Source organism: Trichoderma asperellum, chromosome 2 (assembly GCF_020647865.1).
Source record: "Trichoderma asperellum chromosome 2, complete sequence".
Lineage (NCBI taxonomy): Eukaryota > Fungi > Ascomycota > Sordariomycetes > Hypocreales > Hypocreaceae > Trichoderma > Trichoderma asperellum.
Genome location: NC_089416.1, coordinates 4,075,273 through 4,098,668, shown reverse-complemented (window position 1 = coordinate 4,098,668; position 23,396 = coordinate 4,075,273). Strand labels below are relative to the sequence as shown.

The 23,396-nt window shown below is 51.2% G+C and overlaps 6 protein-coding genes across 6 annotated transcripts; 3 read left to right on the top strand and 3 right to left on the bottom strand.

Moving 5' to 3' along the window:
- Window positions 1-852: 852 nt before the first annotated feature.
- On the bottom strand, window positions 853-4,035 carry TrAFT101_003652 (uncharacterized protein). Its single transcript, XM_024910871.2, has 3 exons — window positions 3,625-4,035; window positions 3,079-3,552; window positions 853-2,930 (listed from the first exon to the last, which is right to left on the bottom strand). The coding sequence occupies exons 2-3, from the start codon at window positions 3,545-3,547 to the stop codon at window positions 1,798-1,800; spliced, it is 1,602 nt and encodes a 533-aa protein (XP_024766587.1). The 5' UTR covers window positions 3,548-3,552; window positions 3,625-4,035; the 3' UTR covers window positions 853-1,797.
- Window positions 4,036-5,024: 989 nt separating this feature from the next.
- On the top strand, window positions 5,025-5,605 carry TrAFT101_003651 (uncharacterized protein; the record flags this gene model as incomplete). The annotated part of the gene is made up of 2 exons (XM_066126953.1): window positions 5,025-5,139; window positions 5,535-5,605. 2 exons carry the CDS (start codon window positions 5,025-5,027, stop codon window positions 5,603-5,605), a joined length of 186 nt encoding a protein of 61 aa, XP_065983061.1.
- Window positions 5,606-10,040: 4,435 nt separating this feature from the next.
- TrAFT101_003650 (uncharacterized protein) lies at window positions 10,041-11,353 on the bottom strand (the record flags this gene model as incomplete). Its single annotated transcript, XM_066126952.1, has 2 exons — window positions 10,041-10,243; window positions 11,326-11,353. The coding sequence occupies 2 exons, from the start codon at window positions 11,351-11,353 to the stop codon at window positions 10,041-10,043; spliced, it is 231 nt and encodes a 76-aa protein (XP_065983060.1).
- On the top strand, window positions 10,952-14,935 carry TrAFT101_003649 (uncharacterized protein). Its single transcript, XM_066126951.1, has one exon. The coding sequence runs from the start codon at window positions 12,105-12,107 to the stop codon at window positions 12,465-12,467; it is 363 nt and encodes a 120-aa protein (XP_065983059.1). The 5' UTR covers window positions 10,952-12,104; the 3' UTR covers window positions 12,468-14,935.
- Window positions 14,936-16,877: 1,942 nt separating this feature from the next.
- Window positions 16,878-19,092, top strand: TrAFT101_003648 (uncharacterized protein). The gene is made up of 2 exons (XM_024903177.2): window positions 16,878-17,626; window positions 17,723-19,092. The coding sequence occupies exons 1-2, from the start codon at window positions 17,527-17,529 to the stop codon at window positions 18,754-18,756; spliced, it is 1,134 nt and encodes a 377-aa protein (XP_024766592.1). The 5' UTR covers window positions 16,878-17,526; the 3' UTR covers window positions 18,757-19,092.
- On the bottom strand, window positions 19,092-23,298 carry TrAFT101_003647 (uncharacterized protein). The gene is made up of 6 exons (XM_024909302.2): window positions 23,003-23,298; window positions 22,595-22,812; window positions 20,906-22,522; window positions 20,580-20,831; window positions 20,051-20,500; window positions 19,092-19,997 (listed from the first exon to the last, which is right to left on the bottom strand). The coding sequence occupies exons 1-6, from the start codon at window positions 23,055-23,057 to the stop codon at window positions 19,857-19,859; spliced, it is 2,733 nt and encodes a 910-aa protein (XP_024766593.1). The 5' UTR covers window positions 23,058-23,298; the 3' UTR covers window positions 19,092-19,856.
- Between the last annotated feature and the right edge of the window lie 98 nt (window positions 23,299-23,396).

Below are 23,396 nucleotides of genomic sequence, written 5' to 3'. Positions count from 1 at the left end.
CAGGCAGGGTACCCCCCTCCCAGCTCCCCAGTACCGAGTCCAAACAACGACGAGTACTACTCCAATACCCTTGGCTGGTCTGAGTATGGGGCTGGAGAAAGACGTGATGGGGTCGTTCTTCGCTCCCCCCCTCCTCCTCTAGCCAGAGCAGCTAGCAACAAGTACATCCCCACAAGTATAGAACCGTCATAGAAGGAAATCCAGAAAATGTGAGCTGAACTCTACGCCTCACCTAGAGGGAACCAGGCAGGCCATGGCTTTCCCGGATAAGGACAGCCAGTAATGCCGCAACGTTCTCCACTCGCTCAACCCAGCGAGCTCTTCCATCAATTGTTCTTTTTGGGCCATTTCCATTTCCAACTGAGCCCTTATCCCCCCCCCCCCCTCTCTTCTTTCGAGACGAGAGATGTCACAGGTCGTAAACTGTCAAACGAATTTCCCTCCTCCCCCCCCCCCCCCCCCATCTATCACCCCTTCTATCGCCCTCCCCCTTCTATACGCTTCATAGAGAAATAGTCAAGGGTCGTTAACTTTTGGCCTGGGCTATGGGTTGTTTATTGCAAGTAGGGTATCATAACGGCGGGTAAACGGTTCAAGAGCGTAACTCTTGTCGTTATGTGCTATGTATTAGACGCGTTTGTGATAGTAGTACCTAACTCGTAGAAATACTACACATCGTTTTTATCCGACGGAACAGCATGGAGGGTGGTAAGAACGTTATCTGAACGAGGCCGCTCTTAGCTCTCTACACCGCGGGCTTGTGTCTAAGCTTCATAATTGTAGCGTAGTAGCATCGTCGCACAAGGACGTCACAAGGAAATCATGGCAAGATGGCAAGAGACAGAGATTTCAGTTGAGATCATTTCGTTTCTATGTCTAGTAGGATGTCTAATCTGTCTAAAACCCATTGTCTATACCCCATTTCCTCTCTATATATACCAAAAAAAAAAAAAAATCGTAACACTTCACTGGCCACAGGCAAACATTGGTCACCATCTCAAAGGGCACAATTCAGTAAGTTACTTTGGCAACAGTGTTTTTTCTTATTGGTTGGCATAGCGTCAAGTTAAAATCTTTCCCTAAAAAATGATTGCGACCCGCACCACACAGCCATTAAACCCACGTGCTCAATGAAGAGCAGTACAAATCAAAAAAAAGTTGTACTAAAAGAAAAGGAATCAACCTTCCAAATGATTGGCGGTAGCGATCCTCCACTGGCCTTTGGTGCTTTCCAAAGCATCCCTCTCTATGTTTCAGTTATTCCCACCATGGCAAAAACGACTTTTCCAGCCATCGCTCGCGATGGATTATTACACAAAGTGTAATAACAGGGGCAGAGCCAACTGATTGGAATGCCGTCGTTGTGAGTGCCAAATATATAAAAAGAAATCTAAAATAATAAAAAGAAAAAATCCGCCATGCGCGCCAAAATAAAAAAAAAAAAAAAAAACTCATGTCCTCTTCCGAGTTCGATCTGGGTCGAACTTTTCGTCATGATGCAAAAAAAGTAGTAAAAAAAATAAAGTGTAGAAAAGATAAGGGGATTAAGTAATCCCGATATAAAAAGAATATCATCAGTATGATGTTGCAAGTCGATACAAGAACTGAAAGGTTTGAAAATGCAATCATAACCGCTTGAGCTTTTTCCCTGTATGTAGTGTATACCCTCCTCTAGGTAAAAGTGTATGTGTTGAAAATAGGGCTTACACTTCTCCTCAAGCAGTGAGGGAAGTGTAGCAAGAATTGGTAAGAATTATCATGTCAGGCGTGTGTATAGATATGTCATAGACCAATCGTTTAGTCAGAGCGCTTGCGCTTCTTCTTGCCCTGGTCGCCCTCTTCTGAAGAGAGCTCGCTGGCGCTTCCAGGAATCTCAGACGCAATCTGGAACAGGACCTTGCCATAGGTGTTGTAGTCATCACCTACTGGACCAGTCATCATGCCGCCATCAAAGGTGGGGACTTCGGAGCCATCCTCAATGAGGTTCATGACAATGGCGCCGCCGGCGTGGGTGCGGGCGTGCTGAGCCAGGTTGTCGCTGCGAGAAAACTTCTTGCCACACTCGTTGCACTCAAAAGGCTTCTCCTGAGTGTGCAGAGAGCGGTAGTGTCGCTTCAGGTGCTCCTGGCGACGGAAGCGTCTGTTGCAGAGGTCGCAGACGAAGGTCTTGGAGGGATCCTCGGTCAGGGATTGCTTGCGGCCACGGCGGTTGGTGGGAGCAGGCATGGAAGAAGATGGGTCCTCAGAAGCGGAGGAGGCATTGGAGTCGGAGGCAGCAGAGGCAGCCTGGGTAGCGCCAATCTGCTCGTTGCCAGACTGAGAGCCGCTAGCAGCAGTGTTCATGATGGGCTTGGTCTCCTTCTTCTCCTTCTTTCGTCTCTTGTCCTGGTGGACGTCGGAGAGATCGACAGATGAAGTAGGGCTGGGCAGAGAAGGGAACTGGAAGGCGTCGCTGTCGTCGAAGCTCAGCTCCTCGTCACCGATGAAGCTTCCGTGGCCCAGAGAAACAACAGAGGAGCCGGTGCAGGCACGTGGGCGGGAGATGTCAATGGGGTTGACCTCGCCAAGGTTGACCAGGTTGCTGAAGTCGGCCTCGGACTCCAGATCGGAAAAGTCCTCAAAGGTCGGCAAACCGCTTGGCAGCGCTGGGTTGAAGTCGAAGGTGGGCTGGGCAGCAGCGGTGGACAGCTGCTCGCCCTTAATGTCCTCGGCCAGGCCAGTCAGGGTAAACTCCGGGGCCAGAGTGGGGTTAGAGCCAACAGAGACGGTCAGGTTGCGAGGATCGCAGAAATCAACATCGTGCTCAGATGTGACAGAGCGCGCATAGGGAGTTGGCGAGGGAGACAGAGAAGGGCATGAGGCTGTGGACAGGATGTCGCTTGGGCTGGAGGTAGGCGAAGGCACCTTGCTAACCTGAGATTGAAAGTACACTGCCCAAAGCGGATTAGCCTGTGTCCCGCCCCAGTATTCATTTTAAGTTGCAATTCCGGCTCTGGGTTCTTTTTTTACTGCATGGAAGGGCAAGGGAATATTCGACGCGGAAATTAATCCAGGCGATGCTTGGGGGAAAACACTTACCAGGCGACAAGGGTGGCGAGACGATGCTGGCCCAGTCAACGACCAGGCTCTCCGTAGCGTCGACGGACTCCTTCATGGCGATGCCCTCCAGGCCAGAGAACATGGGGTTCATGGGGGTCTGGAGCATGTCACAGGCCTTGGGGCTGCCAACGGTGCTGCCCGAGGTGGACAGAGGGGGAGTGGAGGGGAAGTATGGGTTGTCGCCAAACTCTGCGTCCAGCATCATGTGCTTGCGAGACAGCGGAGGTGTGCTTGTGGGAGTCATGACTGAAGGGCCGTTGCTGTAGAGGGTCGGTGGCTGAGAGCAGGAGGAGTTTGGTCGAGAGTACATGGGAGTAGGCGGCAGGGTCGGCACCATCTGGTAGGCGGCCATCTGCTGTGCGAAAATGGCTTGTCTGGCCATCTTGTGGTCGTGGTTGTAAAAGTAGAACGCCTGCTGTCCCATAGCTTGAGACATCATGCCGTCCATAGTTTCTGTTTGCGCAGCGTGTGTTAGCTCTTCAGGTGTCCTCTGCGATGGAATGGCATCGTTGCGCTTTGTCTAACCTCTCTGTGGTTGCTTCCGAATAATATTTAAATATTAAGTGTTATAGTTATGGATATAGTAGCGTTCCGTATTATACAATTGCCCAGGCAATTGGTCTGACAGGAAAAGAGTGGTTTTGGTTTCTCGTCAGGTCGTCTCCGGCTCTGGAATAAAGAATGGATAGCAGTCTTGTGCAAGTGATGAGACTGTCAAAGACTGAATGGGGGAGTGGGTGTTGCTGGTTGCGTTGTGTGTATTGGCGCAAACAGAGAAGAGGATGGAGATGCGAGTAGACGAGGAATGGCTGAGCAAAAGAAAGGAAGGAGTCTCGAAGAATTATATCGAGGTTCCAAAGAAGACCAGTTCGCAAAAGAAGGAAGAATCGAGGGTATAAAACAAGATCACACAAGCTCACGGTTGTCGATCGTATGGGATGAGTTGATGGCAATGGCGGGGGCCATGGCAGGATAAGTAGTAGGACGATGAAGCCCAAGCAAGATCATCAATCGACCGATAGGCAGAGCCAAAGGTGGGAACGCTCCGTTGCCTCCACGAAGGCCCATGTCCACTTTGTCTCACTCGACGGCGGGCCAAAAGCCAGGATCCGTTGCGCGGACATGACGGGACAGGCTTCCCTCCCTGGCCCCTGTCGTCCGTGAGGTGTCTGGGGCGAGTGGTGTGCGAGGTTGGTGCAGGCCCAGGCCAGGGTGTCTTAGCACGTCTGGGATGTCTGAGGTGACCAGGATGGCGCCCGGGGTGTGTGAACCTTGAGAGGACCCAACTCCAAGGTCCAGCGGCCTTGCAGGGATCTCTTAGTTTAGTATACGAGACCCTGGTCGCGGTGGCTCTCGAGACGTCCGTGGAGGCGGTACGTACCTAGTGTCGAGCTAGCGGAGGTACGTACTGGCGCTGCTGGGCCAAAGTGGGAAGTTGACAAAAAAATCGCAGTTGATCAGGCCAAACTCGAGTCGCGGGCTCTGCTGGCAGTGGATACAGGCTGCTAAAGCGGTGGGCCTCACCACCGCGACAACACGACTCTGCGCTCATGGTGAGCGTTGGCCGCTGCGGGCTAGCATAGCACGAGTAATAGTACATGCTGTACATGCCAGCAGGCCGTGGCATTACATGTAATGCAATCAAAACCAAGAAGGCGGCGGGTGCGAGGCCCCGTATTGCGCCGCCGCTCTCCCAAGCACCAACGCGCACTTTTTGGACGCCTTGGACTGCTCACTTGGGACCCCATCTCGCAGTGGGCGTTTGTGCCGTGCAAATTAACGAGATGACTGGCTGGCTTTTTGAGTCAACCGCGGGAGAGCATGGCGCAGCCACCATTTCTAATTCTGGACTGACTGTGGTGTGGGCTTGCCGGAACATACAGTACGAGCGAGCGTAACGTCCCAAGTGCAGCCGTCCATACGGCATGAGGAACAAGCATAATGAGAGAGACAACGCCGCTGCCTCTCGGATGCACCGTGACAGGCACAGCGCAAACGCACAGGCTCTCTCCACAGCGGCTGCTGTCTTGGGATTGGAAAGTGAGGGGACGGGAAAAAAAAAATAGGCGTGTGAAAAAAAGGAAAAGAAAAGAAAAGAAAAAAGCCACCATCAACCGAGCCTATGAGTGTTGTTCTTCCCTGGTTGTTTGTTGCTGCTGTCGCGCGCATACGGCTAGTATCCCATCACAACCCGCCTTGGAGGTGTGGGCGCGCGTGCAGAGCAGGGAAAAAAAAAAAAAAAAAAAAAAAAAAAAGCCACGAGATCCTCCAAAGCTCGAGAGATGGATGCCTCGCAAATGACATCTGAACGGCGGTAGTGCCGATGATTGGGCCGCACATTGCCATGCCGTTCGTTTGTCTGCTTCGATGATTTGATGCCAATCCCACGCATCACGCACACCTGATGGCGAGCGGCCGCCTATGGCATCAGCCAGACTGGGCTGGCGGGTATGCAGAGGCCAGCGCCGGCGCCAACCCAGCTAATACCAGTCGTCCCATCCACTAAACAGATACCACCACCCACTAAACCCAGGTGCTACTCGTGCTAGACTTGCGGGTGGTAGCACTGCTTGCTTAGCCTGCAAATCTCGCTGCCCGCCGTTGACAGGCTGCCTCTGTGCGCGCCATTTTCCCATCCCCCCTCGGCCACTCACAGCGCAGCACGAGCACACTGTGAGCGCGTCACAAGCCCTGCATACTGCCGTGGTGCGATGGGATAAACCCACAGAGCTTGCACAAAAAGCCGCCGTCTCAGCTCTGCACACTGACGCACGCTCGACCATGCACAGCCATTGGACTCGACCTTTGGCGTCACACCTACGTACGTCCCCACCGCTGCAAGGCACATGATATCGCAGCTTGGGCGATGCGCCGCCCAGCTCTTCCAGTGGTTGTAAGTCATTCAATGGTTAGTAGCCCAGGTGAAACCGGCCGTTTTGTCACTAGGGAAGTGGGAATGCCCAAGATAACGAAGCTGCTCCAATCGTAAACCTCGACCCCAATCGCAATCTTGAGGCCAAGGCAAAACGACGTCAAATGCGGATGCCAGATTGGCCGATGGGTGGGAAGGGCTGAGGTTACATTCACTGCACTGGCAACGGCTGAAGAGTTGTTTGGCCATGCTGCCGCCCACGCTGTTTAATTATGTGATGGTGTGTTTGTCACGTCAGGGCATATCAGTGAGCGGATGGGTGAGCTGACTGGCCCGTCGGGCAGGTGAAAAGAACCAGGTATCCAAGATAGACATGAATGCTTGCGAAGCGGTAGCAGTCACACAGGCTATGCAGGCACTGCTGCTGGTAGGAGGATGCAGTGCCTACCTATAGCATGCCCCAGTTGTGGTATTCTGCTATCGTCCATTGTTATTATACCATGTCTGCTGCTGGTATTGCCCAAGTGATCTGGTCTTACGGTGGCCATCGACAACCATACTGGATCTGACATATTGCCCAGTTGCCAGAACTAGGTCTAGTGCGTCGATCACAATCCAAGAGGAGCGGACTGCATGAGTGGATTCCTTTTTATGTACCACTGCACTTCGTACAAGAATAGGCCAGCTCCACTCGGTGCTATACATTAATACCACCTTTTTCGTCATCTGTTTCATACTCTTGTGCCTAGCCTTCTCGTATGTGCTCCATAATGCTTATGCATTAGGACTCTTTTTCTGTTGTTTGTGTCGAATTAGTGCTGCGCGCTAGTTCTAGCCGGGACAGTAGTATTGAAGCCCGTACTGTAGCCACACACAAGAGCCCAAATACGAAACGCCTACTCGCAAGTAGCAAAAAGAGACAAGAGAGAAAAAGCAGCGTGCTTACTGTACTTGTATTAGATAAACAGGATGCAGTATGTATACGAAAAGAGACGAGAAATACGGGCAGCGTGGCAAACAATCGTGCGGCCAAACAAAGATGCACCGCCCCTAGCAGAAACTAACTAAAAAAAAAAAAAAAAAAAAATCGCATCAGCTTTGCCCTTCTCTTTTCTCTTGACTCTTTTCGCTTTTGTCGCCTCTTTTCTTTTCTTTTCTTTTCTTTTTTTCTTTGCACCCGCCATCATCTCCTGCTGCATGGAGAACAACCCATGTTCAACCCCTCTCTGTACCGTAGTCGCTGCTGCTCCCAGTATGTGCTGTCATGCGCTCCGTACCGACCGACCTTGTATACCGCCTCGACCAGAGATTCCAGCAAAGCTTCCATCCAACCTCCCTCTCCGGGACAGCCAAACGTAGAACCGCGCTCGCTATCGCCTGGTGGCCCCGCGCGTTCCCGCAAAATGCCCCATTGAGGCTCCAGGCCCCTCCCATCGCCTGGGCTGAGAATCGAGCCACGGCCGTCTCGCCGGTGGGGGCTCTCCGGCCCGCTAAAGCTACTGGAAGGCTACTGTACTCCGTGCGGAGCTATTTCGACTCCAAGTCGGTGGGCGGTGGCTTTCCCCGGCACAGCAAACCACCAGTTTCACCATCCGCCGTGATGGCTGCTGAGGCGAGTCATAGCAGTGTTGTCGATTGCGGAAAAGAGTGGGAATGGCGCTGTTGTCGAGGGCGATCTTTATGGGCTGCGTTGCCCTAGCGTCCATGTACTCTTTTCTCTTCATCTCGACCAACAACGGTGAAGAGGAGCGTTTGCAGTACTTTTGCACGTGCTTGTTTATCGAAACAAAAAAAAAAAAAAAAAAAAAGCCTGTCACCGCAATTACAGTGATGGGTGGTTGCTGGGATAGATTTCCACTTTTCCCTTTTTACGGTGTAGGTACATAATTAAGCGAGCCCTGGCAGTCGTCCGATAGGTTGTTGGATGCAGCCATTCCTCCGGACTATTGCCAGACAGCCTGCATGGCCGCCACTTTGGCGACATCTAACGGTGTGTCGTGAGATGGGTGGGAGGCTGTTTCAATTTTCAATCACTTGTCTATTTCGTCCTGGTTCATTCGGGCCATATTCCATTAGCCACAACGCCTGGCGAGCCATTGGGGGTCCATCGTCGTGCAGCTGGGGAGAATAAAGAGGCTGCCTGTTTGCAAGACAGCGGTAGCACTACTAGCAAGTAGTTTGTGCCCGCAGTATCACTCGCTTATTGGTGGCTTGTTGTTAGTCTTGTCTTGGAAAGACTATGCCAACTTGCTAAGATAGATTGCAATAGTATACTTGTCGGCTCCGCTAGTCTTTACAAAAGAGGCAAAAAAGAGGTGGTTTTGCAAGTTGGAGAAGCCCATGCATGGTACTCTGTAGACCGAAGCCAACCTGAGCTGATTGAGCCGATACTATTGTCCTAGGGTACCTCTTATCGAAGAAACAGCATGTGCTGCGCGAGTCTCTAGCTCTGCCGTATTTTCTACTAGCAGCATCCAATTTCCATGCACCCAAGATTGCCCTATCAGGATCAAGCCGTCAGCATTGATTCTCAGCATGTGCGTGCAGTGTGTGTGTGCGTGCGTGTGTGATGTGATGTACAGGCTCTTCCCGCATGCAGAGGGTTCCATCCAGTCCGAGCCGTCACGTCGGTGCCGTCTAGCGGTGTCAGTGATTTGACGTTTGGAGATGGTGCCTGCAATGCTCCGTACACATAAGACCAGCAGTAATCTTGCGCCTGCAGCATCCGCCGATTATCACAGCGCACGATACCAGCATTGGCTGCCGCCGTCGCTAAAGTAACGGACTTATGCCATATGCTGGATCAGTGGCAACGGTCCTATTGGCCGCGCTGTTTAATCTGAAACCCTAGTGCTGCATAACGAGTCGAGAATGGAAATGCATGAACAAAGTGCACAGACCCTTGAACCTTGCACAAAGCCAGAGAGGCGTCTTTTTTTCCCGTCCAAGGCACTTTCGCCTCTTATCGATATCCTGCAGGCATTGCGTGGACTTTCAGGCAAATCCACTTCGTCGTCGGGCCCTGGCAGCGGCAGGCCCGGGCCATTACGAGTAGGTACAGTTGCGCACAGCAGCACTTGGTACACCGTAATGGTAGCAGTAGTATATACAGTAATACGAAGTGCCCTTGGTCCATAATCCATTCATTGTACAGTACTTGTTTCATTACTGTATGTGTTTTTGCCTTCACCGACACACTAGCATAAGCGAACACTCCGGTAGAAGCTGCGCATGATGTGCAATTATGGGATGATGCTCCGCCAACTGGACGCAGATAGCACGTGCGGACGAAACGGGATATTGAAGAACACTTGGGGAACATGCGCCAAACGCAAGCGCCGTCCGTCAAATTGATTTGCTAGCCGGAACAGGCAATCACATCAAACGATCAGGCACCAGAAGAGCAAATGGATCGTCCCAAGTGCTGTCACTATCACTCGCCGCCTCTGCGCCGTTGGCCGTCGACGGCGCTGCTACGCCCAAGACGGTGCTAGACCCCGTGTTGCTAAATTAGAATGGCGACGCTCCGCCCCGTACCGACATTGTGCCGACAACTGTGACCCCGGGCAACCAACTGACGACTATTGTGCGAGCAATTAATTAATCGGCTCCGTTGGACGCACTTTGTAATTAATCATGACATGATGAATGGTGACGCATGTGCGCGCGGGAGTGCGAGTAAGTGGCTGGCCAGCATTGCGCTGACCGACAAAGCAGCACAGCGCACATTATCCCAATGCCCGGGGTCATTAATCGCAGTGCACGCTTCATCGCCCGCGCATGCGCAATTCGGCGCTGCGACTGGCCGGCGTCCCCCACCGCTTGGCCACTGCATTAACCTGGCGCGTCCCCACTGTGAAGAGACCGCCACTGCGCTGCAGACGCAGCCATGCAGGAACCAATGCGGCCACTGGAGCCCGCTGTATGCAGGTACCGCCCACAGCTGCTGAGGGCTCGTTCCGCCTGGCCCCTTGGCCCTCCCCAGCTGGTCCCTGTAGCTGCCACCTCACTCGCGCATCCGCGCTTGTGCCAATCCGTCCCTGTGTACACCGCATGCTAGCACAAGCGACTACTGGGACTTTGTGCAATGCACGATGCACCACCACCTCCCGTCACCCCCAGCCTGGCCTAGCACCGACTCTTCTCTCCACCCGCCCTCGACCCGTCTGAAGCTGCTCCAGGTAACCGTCGTCAGCTCGCCGCCTTGTCGCCCAGAGCACAGCAGAGGAGTGCCGTTGGGCGTCACTACCCGCCTCCGCAAACTTGAGTTGGCTAAGGCAATAGCCTAATTAGCAGAGTGACACGAGCTACAAAAGAGCGAGATGAACCAACCAGCAAAGCCGCTCCATGGTCGAGATTTTCTCCACAGATCCTCATCCGCCGTCTGCACGGCCACCGACTGTTCGTCGCTCTGAAGCTCTGAGATATCGGCACATGCTGCGCTCAAATGACAGCCGGGGAGGGGGAGGGGGAGGGGGGGACCGACACCGCCAGAAACCAGGACGGTGGTGCCTGACAGGCTGCGCGGGAAAAAGCTTTTTTTTTTTTTTTCTTCGCCGCTTCGCCAAAATGGATGCCGCATACCAGGTGCTGCTCGCGGAACCGGCAGCGTCCACCGCCTGGGAAAGAGAGAGACAAAAGAATTCGGCAACATCCTTGCTAGGCGAGGTGTCTCTGGCATCTGCAGACGACAGATCGCACTACTAGCACGGCGGCGGGCTCTCAGGCAGCCCTGGGTAGGGTAAGGGTGCGACAACTGTTGCATCTTGCCAGCAGACGAGGCGGTCTTCTTGACTCGGATGACCCCGGCAGCCTGTGGCGCCAGTCACTGGTTTACGGATGCCTGCGACAGCGTCCCCGGACTCGAGCGAGAGCCCTAGAAGACTGGTAGTCGACGTTCTAAAGCGACATGGGAGCTGCACCACTCTGGGCACTACGGGCTTCTGTTGGAGCAGCTCGAGCCAATCCGCGCTGGCCAAGCTGGCTGCTCGCCACTACAAGTCATGCTCTGGCTGGGCCGCCTCTGCAGCTTGCTTATTGCGGATAGTGGTCTAGCTGGGTACTGCCAACAGTCTGCCCACGTCGAGGCAGTTTTTTTTTTTTTTTTTTTTTTTTTTTTTTTTTTTGCTGCAGGCATTCTGCACGTTTATGTCCTTCACCGTTGGTTTGCGCTCTTGTGATTCTTTTTCGAATATCTCTCAAAATCGTCCACCGCTACTTCTTTTGGGGTGGCATGAGCAATTTAGCCAAACCAACTCACAAAAATTCTCTTCTGCACCGCGTGCGCGCACAAGAAAAACATCAAATGAAAAAAGCACGAGGGTCCGTCCTTGCCTTGATAGGAGGAGGCAAACCAGCAACGATGGCCAACAGCACTAACATGGTCGGCAAATCGAGATAACTCATGGAGTCCATCTGCTCCATTTGGCGCCTGTACTATGTAAGTCCATGAACTATCATCCCAACTACGGAGTACGGAGCTCACAGCCGGTGATGCATCCTGGCAAGCAATTGCTCGACAAGAGTCGGCAAAGGGAAGTTGAATCCATATTTGCCACCGCCTTTTACACCGTCGAATACAAGGGACAATGTCAAGTGACTTTGACGGATGCGGACGAGTCAGGACTTAATCTCTTAGATCAAAACGACCAGGGCCCTGGGACACGAAGCTCACTGCACAATGCGCAAAGACTAGCAGCGGCCCGGATTCGCAGCCGTGTGGCCAGCATCTCGCTCTGATACCATAGTGGCCTGGCGGACCGGGATCACTTGGCCCTTGCCACCGGACCCTAGCGGTCTACCCGCTCCCCGGATTTCTGCTTGGCCATGGCACGGCAAATTGTGTGCCCAAGGTCCACTGGTAGAACAACGCCAGTCTTCTATCCATCCTTCGTTGTCCCCCTCGGCGAGCCGAGAGAGACGACGAACGCCTTCTGTGTTTGCAAGCAGTGCTGCCAGTAGGAACTGCCACAAGAACCGCTACTGTAGAATACTACTAGCACAGACGCAAGTATTGCCGAAGAAAAGGCTGACAGGCTTCCCCGCTTTGAGCATAACAATCGATGCGGCACGGGTGTTTCTTCACGGGTTAGACTTGTTTCGAGCTATTGTCAGTTTTGGTTTCGTCTTTGCCATGTGTCTCAGCTTGCCTCAGCTTGAAAGGCCGCATTGCTCTGTTCTTCACGGCATATCATCACTTCATGCCGGCAGCACCGTGGGGTCCATCACTTGGAACAGGAAAAAGGGCTCAATGCTTCGGCTGTTCAGTGCCTATGGCCGACCCGCTACCATGACCATGGTAAACCACTTCGCTGTGCCATGTAAAGAGCTCAGTGGAGAGAGGCATTGCTGGCAAAAGGCTAGCCAGGGCATCCCCCGGGCTAGCGCAGGTACGACTTATTCCAGCAAGGGCTTAGGACGGCCAATTGGGCATTCCGCAACCCAAGCCCATGGAGCTTCTGGAAGGTTTCACGACCCACATTTCGACCTTCTATAGCCAATCTTCCCAGATTCGTCGTCGCAATGCCAGGCCCTGCTGTGCAAGGGCACGGCAACCGAAGGTCCCGGGTGGTGCTGGCACTCGTACGGCGGTATGGCGTATCCATTCCTGTATAGCCATTCCCGGCCTCAACTCAATATCGCGCCTGCTGCGTCGGCGATTCCAGATATGCCCACGCAAGTTTTCTACAGAAGGCAGCCAAAGCTCGTCCAACAATTCCGATTTAGCGATTCCGCGGCAGTCGAGTGGCGCCAGATAGAGCAGCCGCTATCGGTCGACTTTGCGTCTTGTTGCTGGACCGCTACCATTTAGTGTTGCGCGGATGTGAGCGGCTGGGTTAGGTCGTTTCGCTAGCAAAGGCACAACCGCCCCCATCATCTGCCGGCAGTCGTTTGATGCTACCCTGCTACCGTTTGAGAATGCATAAACGGCCTCAGGAACGCTCATTATGCTACAGTATTATGAATATGCACTTACAGTATACACTGGGACCACTGTCACAGGGCATTCACTAGTTTATTCTCTCGCCACGGGACTACAGGGTACGTGAGCAGCCTACACACGGCACAGCATCACTTAGCAAGGTCCAGCAGCTAGAGCCGTTGAATGCAAAGTGCGGGATGCGGTCTGTGGGCACCAATTTAGAACTACGGACGGGCGGACGGGCAACAAGCGTAGGACGGTTCATGCACGCACGATAAACCGATTGCTCAAGCTATTGCCACGAGCTGGCGGGCTGCTACTAGCTATGCGTGTTGATGAACTATTGCTACAGCTACGCCGTCCGGAGCACTGACTCCAGCAACGGCGATATGTCATATTGCCCTCATATAATTGCGGACATCAGTGTTTCAGCGGTACCATTTTATTTTTCCATTAAAAATAGAAACGCTCAGGTGAATTAAATCAAGCGAATGTCCACTTGACGGACGTCACAATATTCTATTTTCATCTTCTTGGGCTGGGTACTGTGTGGAAATTAGCAAGACTTTAAAATTTGCTGCTACTACCACTAGTATTTAACGGTGGATCTCCAGATTTATTGAGGCTTATACATACGAACTCGTGTCTCCATACAGGTGTTGTATGTGAGACCAATAGCCAACGGTTTGGTGGTTCTCTTAAATTACACAAACAATAATATCGCTACGGAACGAATTGCTGATGGAATTCCTAGTCAAGCCATGGTTATTTTCTTTCTTTTCTTTTCTTTTTTTTTTTTCGCCTCAGCCAGTGGCGTACGGTGTGTGGGTTATTCATTTCAAAAACGCCGCCGCGGCAGCGCAGCCGAGTGGCTCCAGCCAACCCGGACACCGTGAAGAAAAAGCAATAGCTGTGCGCACGAGTCCCTAGACGGTCTCTCGCCGAGAGTGTTGCTGCGCCATTCACAGACAATTACCGATATCCGCGTGCGATTGTCTGATGGCACAGACATCAATACGAGCACGGGCCGGAGTGTGGATGATGGCTTGACGGGAGTCCGGTGGCGATAGCACTCCGTGAGCTGTGAAGATTGTGATTGCAATTGCGATTGTGGCTCTGCATTACGTGTCAGTGTGGTGGTGATGTTCTGCGAGCGATATTGGCTTCGACTAGTGCCTGGCGGATCGACCAACAGACTGAGCCACCGGGAATTACGAAGTATGATGCACAGCTCATTCATTCGGTGCTTTTTGCCTTTTGCTTTTTCGTCCTGCCCTGTGCCCACGAGGAAGTGGCGCGCGTCATTCATTAGTCCTAAATGTCATCAATGGAGTGCGTTGCTCCGTACAGTATGGCGATGGCGCGCTGGGTCTACCAACAGCTGAGACATGAGCAAGCTCTTAGAGGTTTAAGCTAAAGCAAGCTAACACGCACAACCTCTGACTTCTGACTTCTGACATGTCTAGTGGCCCCTTTGCAATCTTCTCTCTCATTTTTCTTTTCTTTTTGAGAGAGCCAAAATCTCCTTACAGCTCGGGTGGCGTCATGGTTTGTTTCTTTTTTTACTCCCGTATCAAAGCGCGAGTGAAGGAGGTGCCACGAAAAGGCGGATCATGGAGGGTGGGAAATTGAACCAATGTATGAGCTGCCCGCAGAGGGTACAATGCAATTGTGTTGCTCTTGGCTCCAGTGTGACACTGCGAGCTGCAGCCTGTTGCATATTCACTCGCTCTCTGTTTCAAAGAAAAAAAAAAAAGAAAAAAAAAATCCGGCTCTCGCGGTAAAACTTGCAGAGTAACTATTAGACGGGGTCCAGTTCTACTACCCTGATGGCTAAGAGGCATCCCATTAGTCGATTCTGAGAAATCATGGGGAGCAACCAAGGAGAAAAGAGAATAGCATCTCTGCTGTGTAAGCAGAGAATAAGCTCTGGCACCTGATTGGTATCCTATCAGACACGGCCAGACGGCTGCCATTGATTCCAACAGATTTGGAATGATATACCACATCAAGGTGATACTAGTAATATGGCCTCGTCTACGCCATGGACTGACTTCTACGCCAGACCTCGTAATGTCTTGCTACAAGTACAGTATGCTAATGAGACTAGTTATTTCTTTCTTACTGCTACACGCGATCCACGGCCATAGGAGCATCTGTCTAACATCATGAGACATGTGGGATTTTTGCCTGGTTTCTGGGTTGGAGGGGTAATATGCGAGAGGGGACAGATCTTGATCATGGATGCGATTTGCTGCGCTAGCAGCCCATTAACCGTTGTGTCTTACGATTGACTGCCCTTTTCGCCTATAGATCAGGCCGATGCAATGCCCGCTTCAGAAATAATAACCGGCCTTGCATTCGCTATTTTCTTTTCTTTTTTCTTTTTTGCCACTTCTCATGCCGGGGAAATGCATCAGCAATGGGCTACTGAGCCGGGACAGGCATGCATTCCTGCCGAGAAACTTGCATACATGCAACGTGCATGATCAAGTTGGCGTGTGTCTTGTCTCGGCTCGGGAAGAGTCAACAGGTGGGTGATATTATGGAGATGGCTGTAAAAGCTGCTCAGTCTCATCTGCTTAGACTGCCTCTCATCCGGGTTAGTTGAAGCCCGAAACAACGCTGTGCTTTTTCCTGCATCTACCAACAGCCTAACCGTTATGTGATTACCCTGTTTCTCTATTGCTACCTATACCACGAACAACTGTCACATAAGCTAGCGAACCGTGCATTCTGTCTAATCTGACGAGAAGTCTTTGTCTTTCCCAGTGTCATTCATTGATAAGGGAAACTTTATCAATTGATCGATACGAGCTGGGATTTGGCCAGTGGCGCTGCTGTTAGTTGCGGCATCTTGGGCCTTACTGAAGGAGGGGTCCAGGCGGTCTGCGGAGCCGCGATAATCCTCTCCTTACATACTATGTACGACGCTGCGGCGTCGAGACCTACCAGCATAGCTGGTGAGTTGTTAGGCTCTGTCACAATCTCGATATTCACAATGGATACACTGCCGTCTAGGTCAAGCCCCGGACACTGCAGGCAGACTTGAAATGCTGTGTCGTGGTGGCTGCAAGGGCCCGTTCCCTGCGCTTGGGGAGTGAGCCCGCGGGGCGTGTGATATGATATTGTCCATGTCGATAGCGTCCTTGTATGTCAAGCATCATGATTATACCTAATTGTAGCTGTCGCTTTATTCGGCAAAGCAGCTGCCTGCTAGTGCTGCTATTCCCACATACGCGAGCAAGTTAGAAGCCTTCAAAGGAGCAACACGTCACAACTGGGGCTGTCAAACAGCAACGGCATCCTTCCCAGCATAAGTCCGCCGCTGGTAAACGGCATAATAGACGGACCTTCACCGCATGTCCCGTACGATGCTGCCGGCGCTCCTCCACCTTCGGCCGCCACGTCAGAAGCCCAATGGATTCGATTATGTACTGCTGCTCCATATAAGGTTTGTAGGGTAGGCCGGGAGACCGGCGGGCTGCTCTCACCGAAATTCTGCGCTTCGGCTCCGGGGCCCGCTTTTGGGCTTCAAGCAACGACACCCAATCGGGTCGCGGCTTGAGGGGCCGGCCATGCTACTGCGTCAAGTCCCAACCACCCGCATTAATAGTGCTGGGTACGTCGGACAGCTGTCACTTCAGTGGCCAGCGCATGAATGGTTGACCGCCAATGCACGCTGGGAGATGAAGAAGATATGGGGAAAAAGAGCCTAGGGAAAGGCAGAGAGCAAAAAAGGTCACTAACGACGGCTGCATATGCATTATGCAGAGAATGAGGAAAAGGCAGAAATATCAAAGTGGGAAAGCATATGATTCAGTGAATAAGAAAAATGGCACTGCGTTAGTAGTAAAAATTGAGAGAAGGCGGTGGGTCGTTGACGCGAGGGAGGAACTGCCCAGTTTACGTCTTGTGCGAGAACCAGAGAGGGCAAGAAAAGAAACGAAAGGAAAGAGACACGGACAAAAGCAAAGCAGAAAACAAGAACACGGCAACTACTCCAGAAATAGCGCTGATTTGATACGAGCCTGCCTTGGAAGTTGGCCTCGATGACGAAGACGGCAGCAACTCGAGTGGCTGGGAAGGTGCAAAGCCCCCCGCTTATAACCAGCCATTTGTTTATTCTGGTTGGATTTACTGCATCTCAGACTCCCCAGCTTGCGTAGCTTCAAATCTTTTTACCATTTCTCTCTCGTTTTGAAGCCCTTTTGAGACTGGAATGCTGAAAGGCATAGTCTGAATCTCCTTGCATAACCTTTTGCTTTTTGTGCGCGCTTTTACTGCACTTTGCGGTTGGCTCGATTAAGCACGAGTCTGTTTACTTTGTACCTACCAGCTTGGTACAGTAGTAAGTACGCACGTACATACCTGCTAGGTACTGAAGCGACAAAGCAGCATCACGCAGCCTCAGCTCCTACAAGCATTACGTGCGAGGACGAATAGTATTTTTTTTTCCCCCTCTAGTCTTTCTCTTTGCACTATCTTATCGCGCTTCCCCCTTGCGCGGCACTAGCACACTCCTTCTGCCACACAAGCTGCACGAGGCTGCATCGCTTGCAGGGACCATCTTTTTCTGCTTTTGTTCCTGATTTCGATCCGTCACTTTTTCTTGGCCCTCCTCCTTGCAGCCATGAGACGAGTGGCGAGCATCGCCTGCGCGGCTGTAGCTGCCTTGGCGTTTCCGGGAGCGGTTTTGGCACAGACCTGGAGCCGGTGCAACCCATTGACTAGTAAGTTGATCTGTCACGGCCCTAGGCCTCTGGTTCATTTGATTCAGGTCTGATTTGCAACTGTGGACTAACCGAGATGTCTCTGCGGCTTCACAGGCTCATGTCCCGCGGACACGGCTCTGGGCATGAGCATCAACGTTGACTTCACTAAGGGCGGCGTCAATTCATTCGTCGCATCTGGTTCGCCAACATACAACAGCAATGGCGCCTCGTTTACCGTTGCTGCTGGTGGCGATGCTCCACAGCTCACTTCCGTGTTTTACATCATGTTTGGCCGAGTGGAAATCACCATGAAGGCTGCCCCTGGAGCTGGTATTGTCTCATCGTTGGTGTTACAGTCGGATGATCTAGATGAGATTGATATGGAGTGGCTTGGGGCTGAGCCAGACCAGATGCAGTCCAACTACTTTGGCAAGGGCCAAACCACATCTTACAACCGTGGAGAGTTCCACAGCGTTTCGGGCACACAGGCAAACTGGATCAAGTACACGGTGGACTGGACCCAAGACAGAATCGTTTGGATGGCTGGCGATTCCGTGCTGCGTACTCTGACCCAAGCTGATGCTGAATCGAACCAATACCCGCAGACACCCATGCAGGTCAAGTTCGGCTCATGGGCCGGTGGTGATCCAGCCACCAATGCTCCAGGTACTGTCAAATGGGCTGAAGGGCCTACTGACTTCAGCAAAGGCCCCTTTACTATGATGGTACAAAGCATCAGTATCACCGACTACTCTACGGGCAAGCAATACGTCTACAGCAACAACTCTGGCTCGTGGCAATCGATTCAATCTGTCGGCGGTAAAATCAACGGCAATGCGAACGGCCAGAGTGACCTCACTGTCACGGCCAGCACGTCCGGTAGCACACCGTCGATTGTCCTTTCCATTCCCGTGGGCGGCATCGGCACGGATAAAAGCCCAGCTACTGCCACACAGACTGACTTCCCGTGGCTTGATGGCGTGACTCCTACTGGGGGGAGCATCCCTAGCGGATGGCATATGAATCCCAATGGTAGGATTGCGCGTGATAACGCTGGCACAGCATTAGGTGTGCCTATACCATCGCTGATAATGGTTGTGTTGGGCCATATCGCGATGGGTGCGCTGGCACTTGCTGTAAGAATATAATGATGAGTGCACGAACGAACCTATAGCGGTTTTAACGGTTGATGTGTAATGAATGGCCGGAATGTATATATTGGGGAAGAAGGTGCTGATTGGAGTTTATAAACTGGCAAAAGAAGCAAGAGGCATGTGCTCCACACGGGGATTGTATTTTACTACGGCGTTATATCACGGCATACATAGCTTTTGGATACTCATTATAGATGGCATGAGCATGAAGAGTATGATGGGCAGGTTGGCAGCCGCATTATGCTGTTTTGATATCAAATACTTTGTATATACTCCATGTATATAGACAGGTATTCACTCGCAAACCAATGAAATCGATAACAACCTGTACCCATTGAACGCTTTTGCCTATACAATATTCATTGACGTTGAGATGAAGCAAAGATTAATGGCATCTCAAATCTATCAACTTCAACGAAAACAAACATGAAATAAAATCATCGATTAAAACAGTACGGCATGGCTTAAGCTATACTAGCCCCAACCTATCTTTAATTCCTCCCTATATTCCTCGCTGTCCTCCTTCACATGCTTCATCGCCTTCCCTCTCAATCTGATCCCCAGATGTAAAAGCGAAAATATCAGCAAAAAGAATTCTGCCCCCCCCCCCCTTCTCTCTCTACCCTTCGCGACTCCGTCCATTCATCGCCTTAGACACCCCGAAATAAGCACGTTTGTGTGTGTGAGCCTCCCTCAAATTTTCCGCTGTGCGCGTTTGACCATGTTCAAATGTTTCTTGTTTTTTCGCCGTCACCCCTCATAAACTCCATCGTAACATGTCTCGTGGGAGCCGTGAAAATAAAACGAAAACGAAAACGAAAAATGAAAATAAATAATTGTTAAAAAAAAGTGCTGTGTTTTGCTGCGCCGCGTCTACCTGAATGATATTGGGGCTGTATTCCTCAAGGTACAGGTTGTCTGCCCCCTCTTTCCGTAAATGTATATTGTATATATATATGCCTGTGTTTGTGGAGGTGCGAAATGACTTCAAAGAAGAGGAAAGAAAAAGAAAAAGCAAAATCAACAAGGAAATAAAGATTATAAAGATTCTTTTAGCGAGCACTTCGAAAATCTTCGTCTCTGTGAATTCTGCCTTAGAATTCCCAGTCTTCTGCGTCTTCGACGGATTTGATAGCCCATCGGAACTTGTCTCGCAAAGTCTTGGAGAAGAATTTCTCGATAGGAACATCGAATTTCTTCGAGAAAACTACCGTCAGACGAGGATCAATGTAGTTCTAGAGGCCATTGTCAGTACCTTTTGCATCAACCGCCATACTACCAGACTTACAATCTTCGAAGTGCTCAGAGCAACCTCCTTGTTGCCATCACGGTCTTCGGCTTGAGTCTCCAAGACCCTGATGCGCTCATCAATCTTGTCAATGGAAGACAAAAATTTTTCGACTGACGCTCCTCTGCCTTCGGCTTCGACTTTGCCAGTTTTATTCTCCTTCTTGAATCTGGCTTCGAGATCCTTGACTGCGTGAAGGCGTTCTTTAAGCTCCTTTTCAGGCATGACTCGCTCCTTGTTAGCCTTGAGCTTTTCGTTGTCCTTTTCAAACTTCTTCTGGATCTTGGTGCGCAGTTCGTCAACTAAGAAGGCTTGGTGCTCCTTGACCCATTCATCATCGAGATCCTCATCTCGCACAAAATAGGCTGCGCCCTTCTTCTTCTTTTGAGTTGCATCGAGGTCAAGAATCATTTTCTTTGTCCGCCATTTTTGGTACCTGAGGCCCTTAATCTGATAAGAAGTTAGCAGCTTGTCTCGTTATACATATACATATATGTATAAATATATAAATAAGGAGGGGAAAGCCTACGCGATCTCCAAGCTTCTGCATCTGCTGCTCGTGCCCCGCGCCAACAGTTCGCTTATGGTTACAAAGAATGGCAACCTTGCGGTTGCAGTCATTGTACAGCTTCACCTTTTCCGCAATGGTTCCCCGAGAGCGTGGGTCCTTACCCAGCTCCTTGAGCAGCTCGGACATGGTGTGCGACGCATTGTAAGTACGGAAGACCTTGGCAGTCAGCCCAGGCATGTAGCTGTTCAAGTGCTTGTTCAGTTGAGATGTCTAAAAAAAAATTAAAATTCGTCGTTAGTGATTATTTTATGCTGCCTAGATCGCGCGGATGTAATGTTGCTTACGTTGAGGCGATCGAATAGATCGTCGCCATCAGTCTTTGGTGCCTTCTTGAATAGCTTCAAGTTTTTGAAAACTTGGGGATCCACGCGGGCTGTTTCGTTGTACCTGATACTATCCTTACCCAAAAAGTCAAATGTGACTTGGTCTGGGGGCTGCAGGGAGATATGCTCGTACTTCAATGAGCAGCAACCAACAGTATCGGCCTCGTTTTCCGTGTCCTTCTCGTTTCCAGCTCTAAGAGCAAGCTTATCAATCAGGTACATGGCTGTAGCTCTTTGACGATCTGCCATAACCTCACTCTTAAGATCTTTGGTATAATCTCGGCGAATCTTATCAATGTGCTTCTTGAGCTCACGAGCCTTCTCGAACTTTTTATAGTCACTCTGACCCTTGACATCACTGGCAGCGCCAAGCATGACGTACTTGTAAGCGCCATTGATGTTTTCCTGCCACATGGCAAGCCAGGTAGCTTTTTGGTCATGCTGGACGGCCTTCCACTTGTGCCCAGCTGGCGGAGTTGGGATTTTGGCACCCTTGCCAATGTTGATGGTGATCTGCTCCGGTAAAACTCGAGTCTTGACTTTACCAGTCTTGGGATGCTCGCCTCGACCACGGAATAAGCTTGGAGGTTCCACTCGAAAGTTTCCAACTTTCTGCTTTCTTCCGTCCCACGTGCAGTGAAGATATGGAGCTTCGAGAGCGTCTTTCTCGGCCTTGGCAGCTGCCTTCTCCTCTTTGGTCATGGCTTTCTTGGCTTCATTCTTTGCCGCCCAATATTCTGCAATTTTGGAGAAATCGCACAAGTCAAAGCTCTTGATGTCAATCTTATTTCCACTAGCGTCTTTGGCGCCATACTTTTTGATGAAATCAGAGAAATCGGCGAAGAAGTTTTTGCGGAAGATGGGGTTGTCAAGGTGATGAGTAGAAGCAGCGGTCATCATTGACGCCCAGAATGTAGCGACTTCCTCTGCTTCCGGACTGAGGGTCACAGGTTTGCCATCGTAGTACATCTTGACGTTCTTTGGGAGAGGTTGATATTCTGGCGCAAAGAGAACTCCGTTGTGCTCAAGGGTATTCCACTTGATGCTGTCATCCTCTCGCTTTGGCGCATTCCACCATTCAAACTCTTCTTCTTCATCCTCATCGCTGGGTTCTTTAGACTTGCCCTTCTTAGTGTCCTTTGTATCCTTTGCTGACGAAACTCTCTTCCCCTTGGCAGAGGCACTGGCAGCTTTGGACTTCTTGGAGATGGGAGCATCAGAATCAGATTCATCCTTCTTCACGACCGTAGATTTCCTCTTTGCAGTTGAGCCATTCGCTTGTCGCTTGTGGGATGACGCGAGAGGCAGGTCATCATCCGATTCGTTCTTAATAGCCTTCTTCGGTGTCGCCTTTGCCTTCGCTTCCTTAGCACGAATCGCCTTGGCCTCCAATTCACCTTTTCTCTCGATGTCAGCCTTTTTCTTAGCGAGCTTAACACCGAGTGGCTGCTCATCAGAAGAGGACTGAGGTAGCGCGGTCTCTTTGTAAGACGGCGGCAGTTTCTTCCCTCTAGCCTTCACCATAGGCTCATCGTCTGAATCCGACTCCTGGACCTTTTTGGATCGTTGTCGTTTCGCCTGCAGCGCATAGCATTAACTGACTGCGCTTACACCATGGTCGCCATCAAGGGTATGAAGGACATCACCTACCAGAGGCTCACCATCACTTTCCGACTCATCCTTGTAGTCAACCTTGATGATCGACTCTCGTGACTTGCGCTTGGATCCGTTGGTAGACGGCGAATCCAAATCCATCTCGCCGTTCTCAATAGGCCCATTTCGGATGGACAAGCCTGCCATTCCAGAGGGCTTGGACATGGACTTATCCAAGGCGATGTCTTCGGTGCGAGATATCTTCGAGGATGACACTAGAGTTGATGCCACGGTTAGCCAGTTGCCAATGCTTACTTGCGCGCGATTCGACATGGAGGAGCGTCTCGACCGTAAGCGCCAGCGCAATCGCGCGTGTGCCGAGAATAGATACTGGAAGTTTGGAAACTGAAAGAAAGAGAGAAAGAGAGAGAAAAAAAGTCAGCATGTAAACTGGAGATAACTCACAACGCCCATTTGCCCTCGCAATAGGCATATCGTCGTCTGAACTGTCGGAAGCCATGGTTTGGAGCGTGGACCGGCTGGCACTCGATAGATGCAAGGCTCTGAATGAGGCGCGAGAGGCCGAAGGAATGCTGAAGCCGCGATTGCCAAGTGCAAGGCTGAGGGAGAATCGGGGGAAAAAGGAGAAGAACAGATCTGCTGACTTTAGAACAGGCTGGCGAGAATTTAACCTCGACAGCCTTAGGGCGAAAGAAAGTCTAAAGAAGGCAGAAAAGCTGGCGGAAAAGAGTTCAAGAAGGAACGCCTTCGTGTTTTCGGCATGAAAAGCCTTATGCATCTATCGTCTTCGATGCAGCTACCCTAAATATGCGATATAGCGATATTTCAAAGGAGCCAC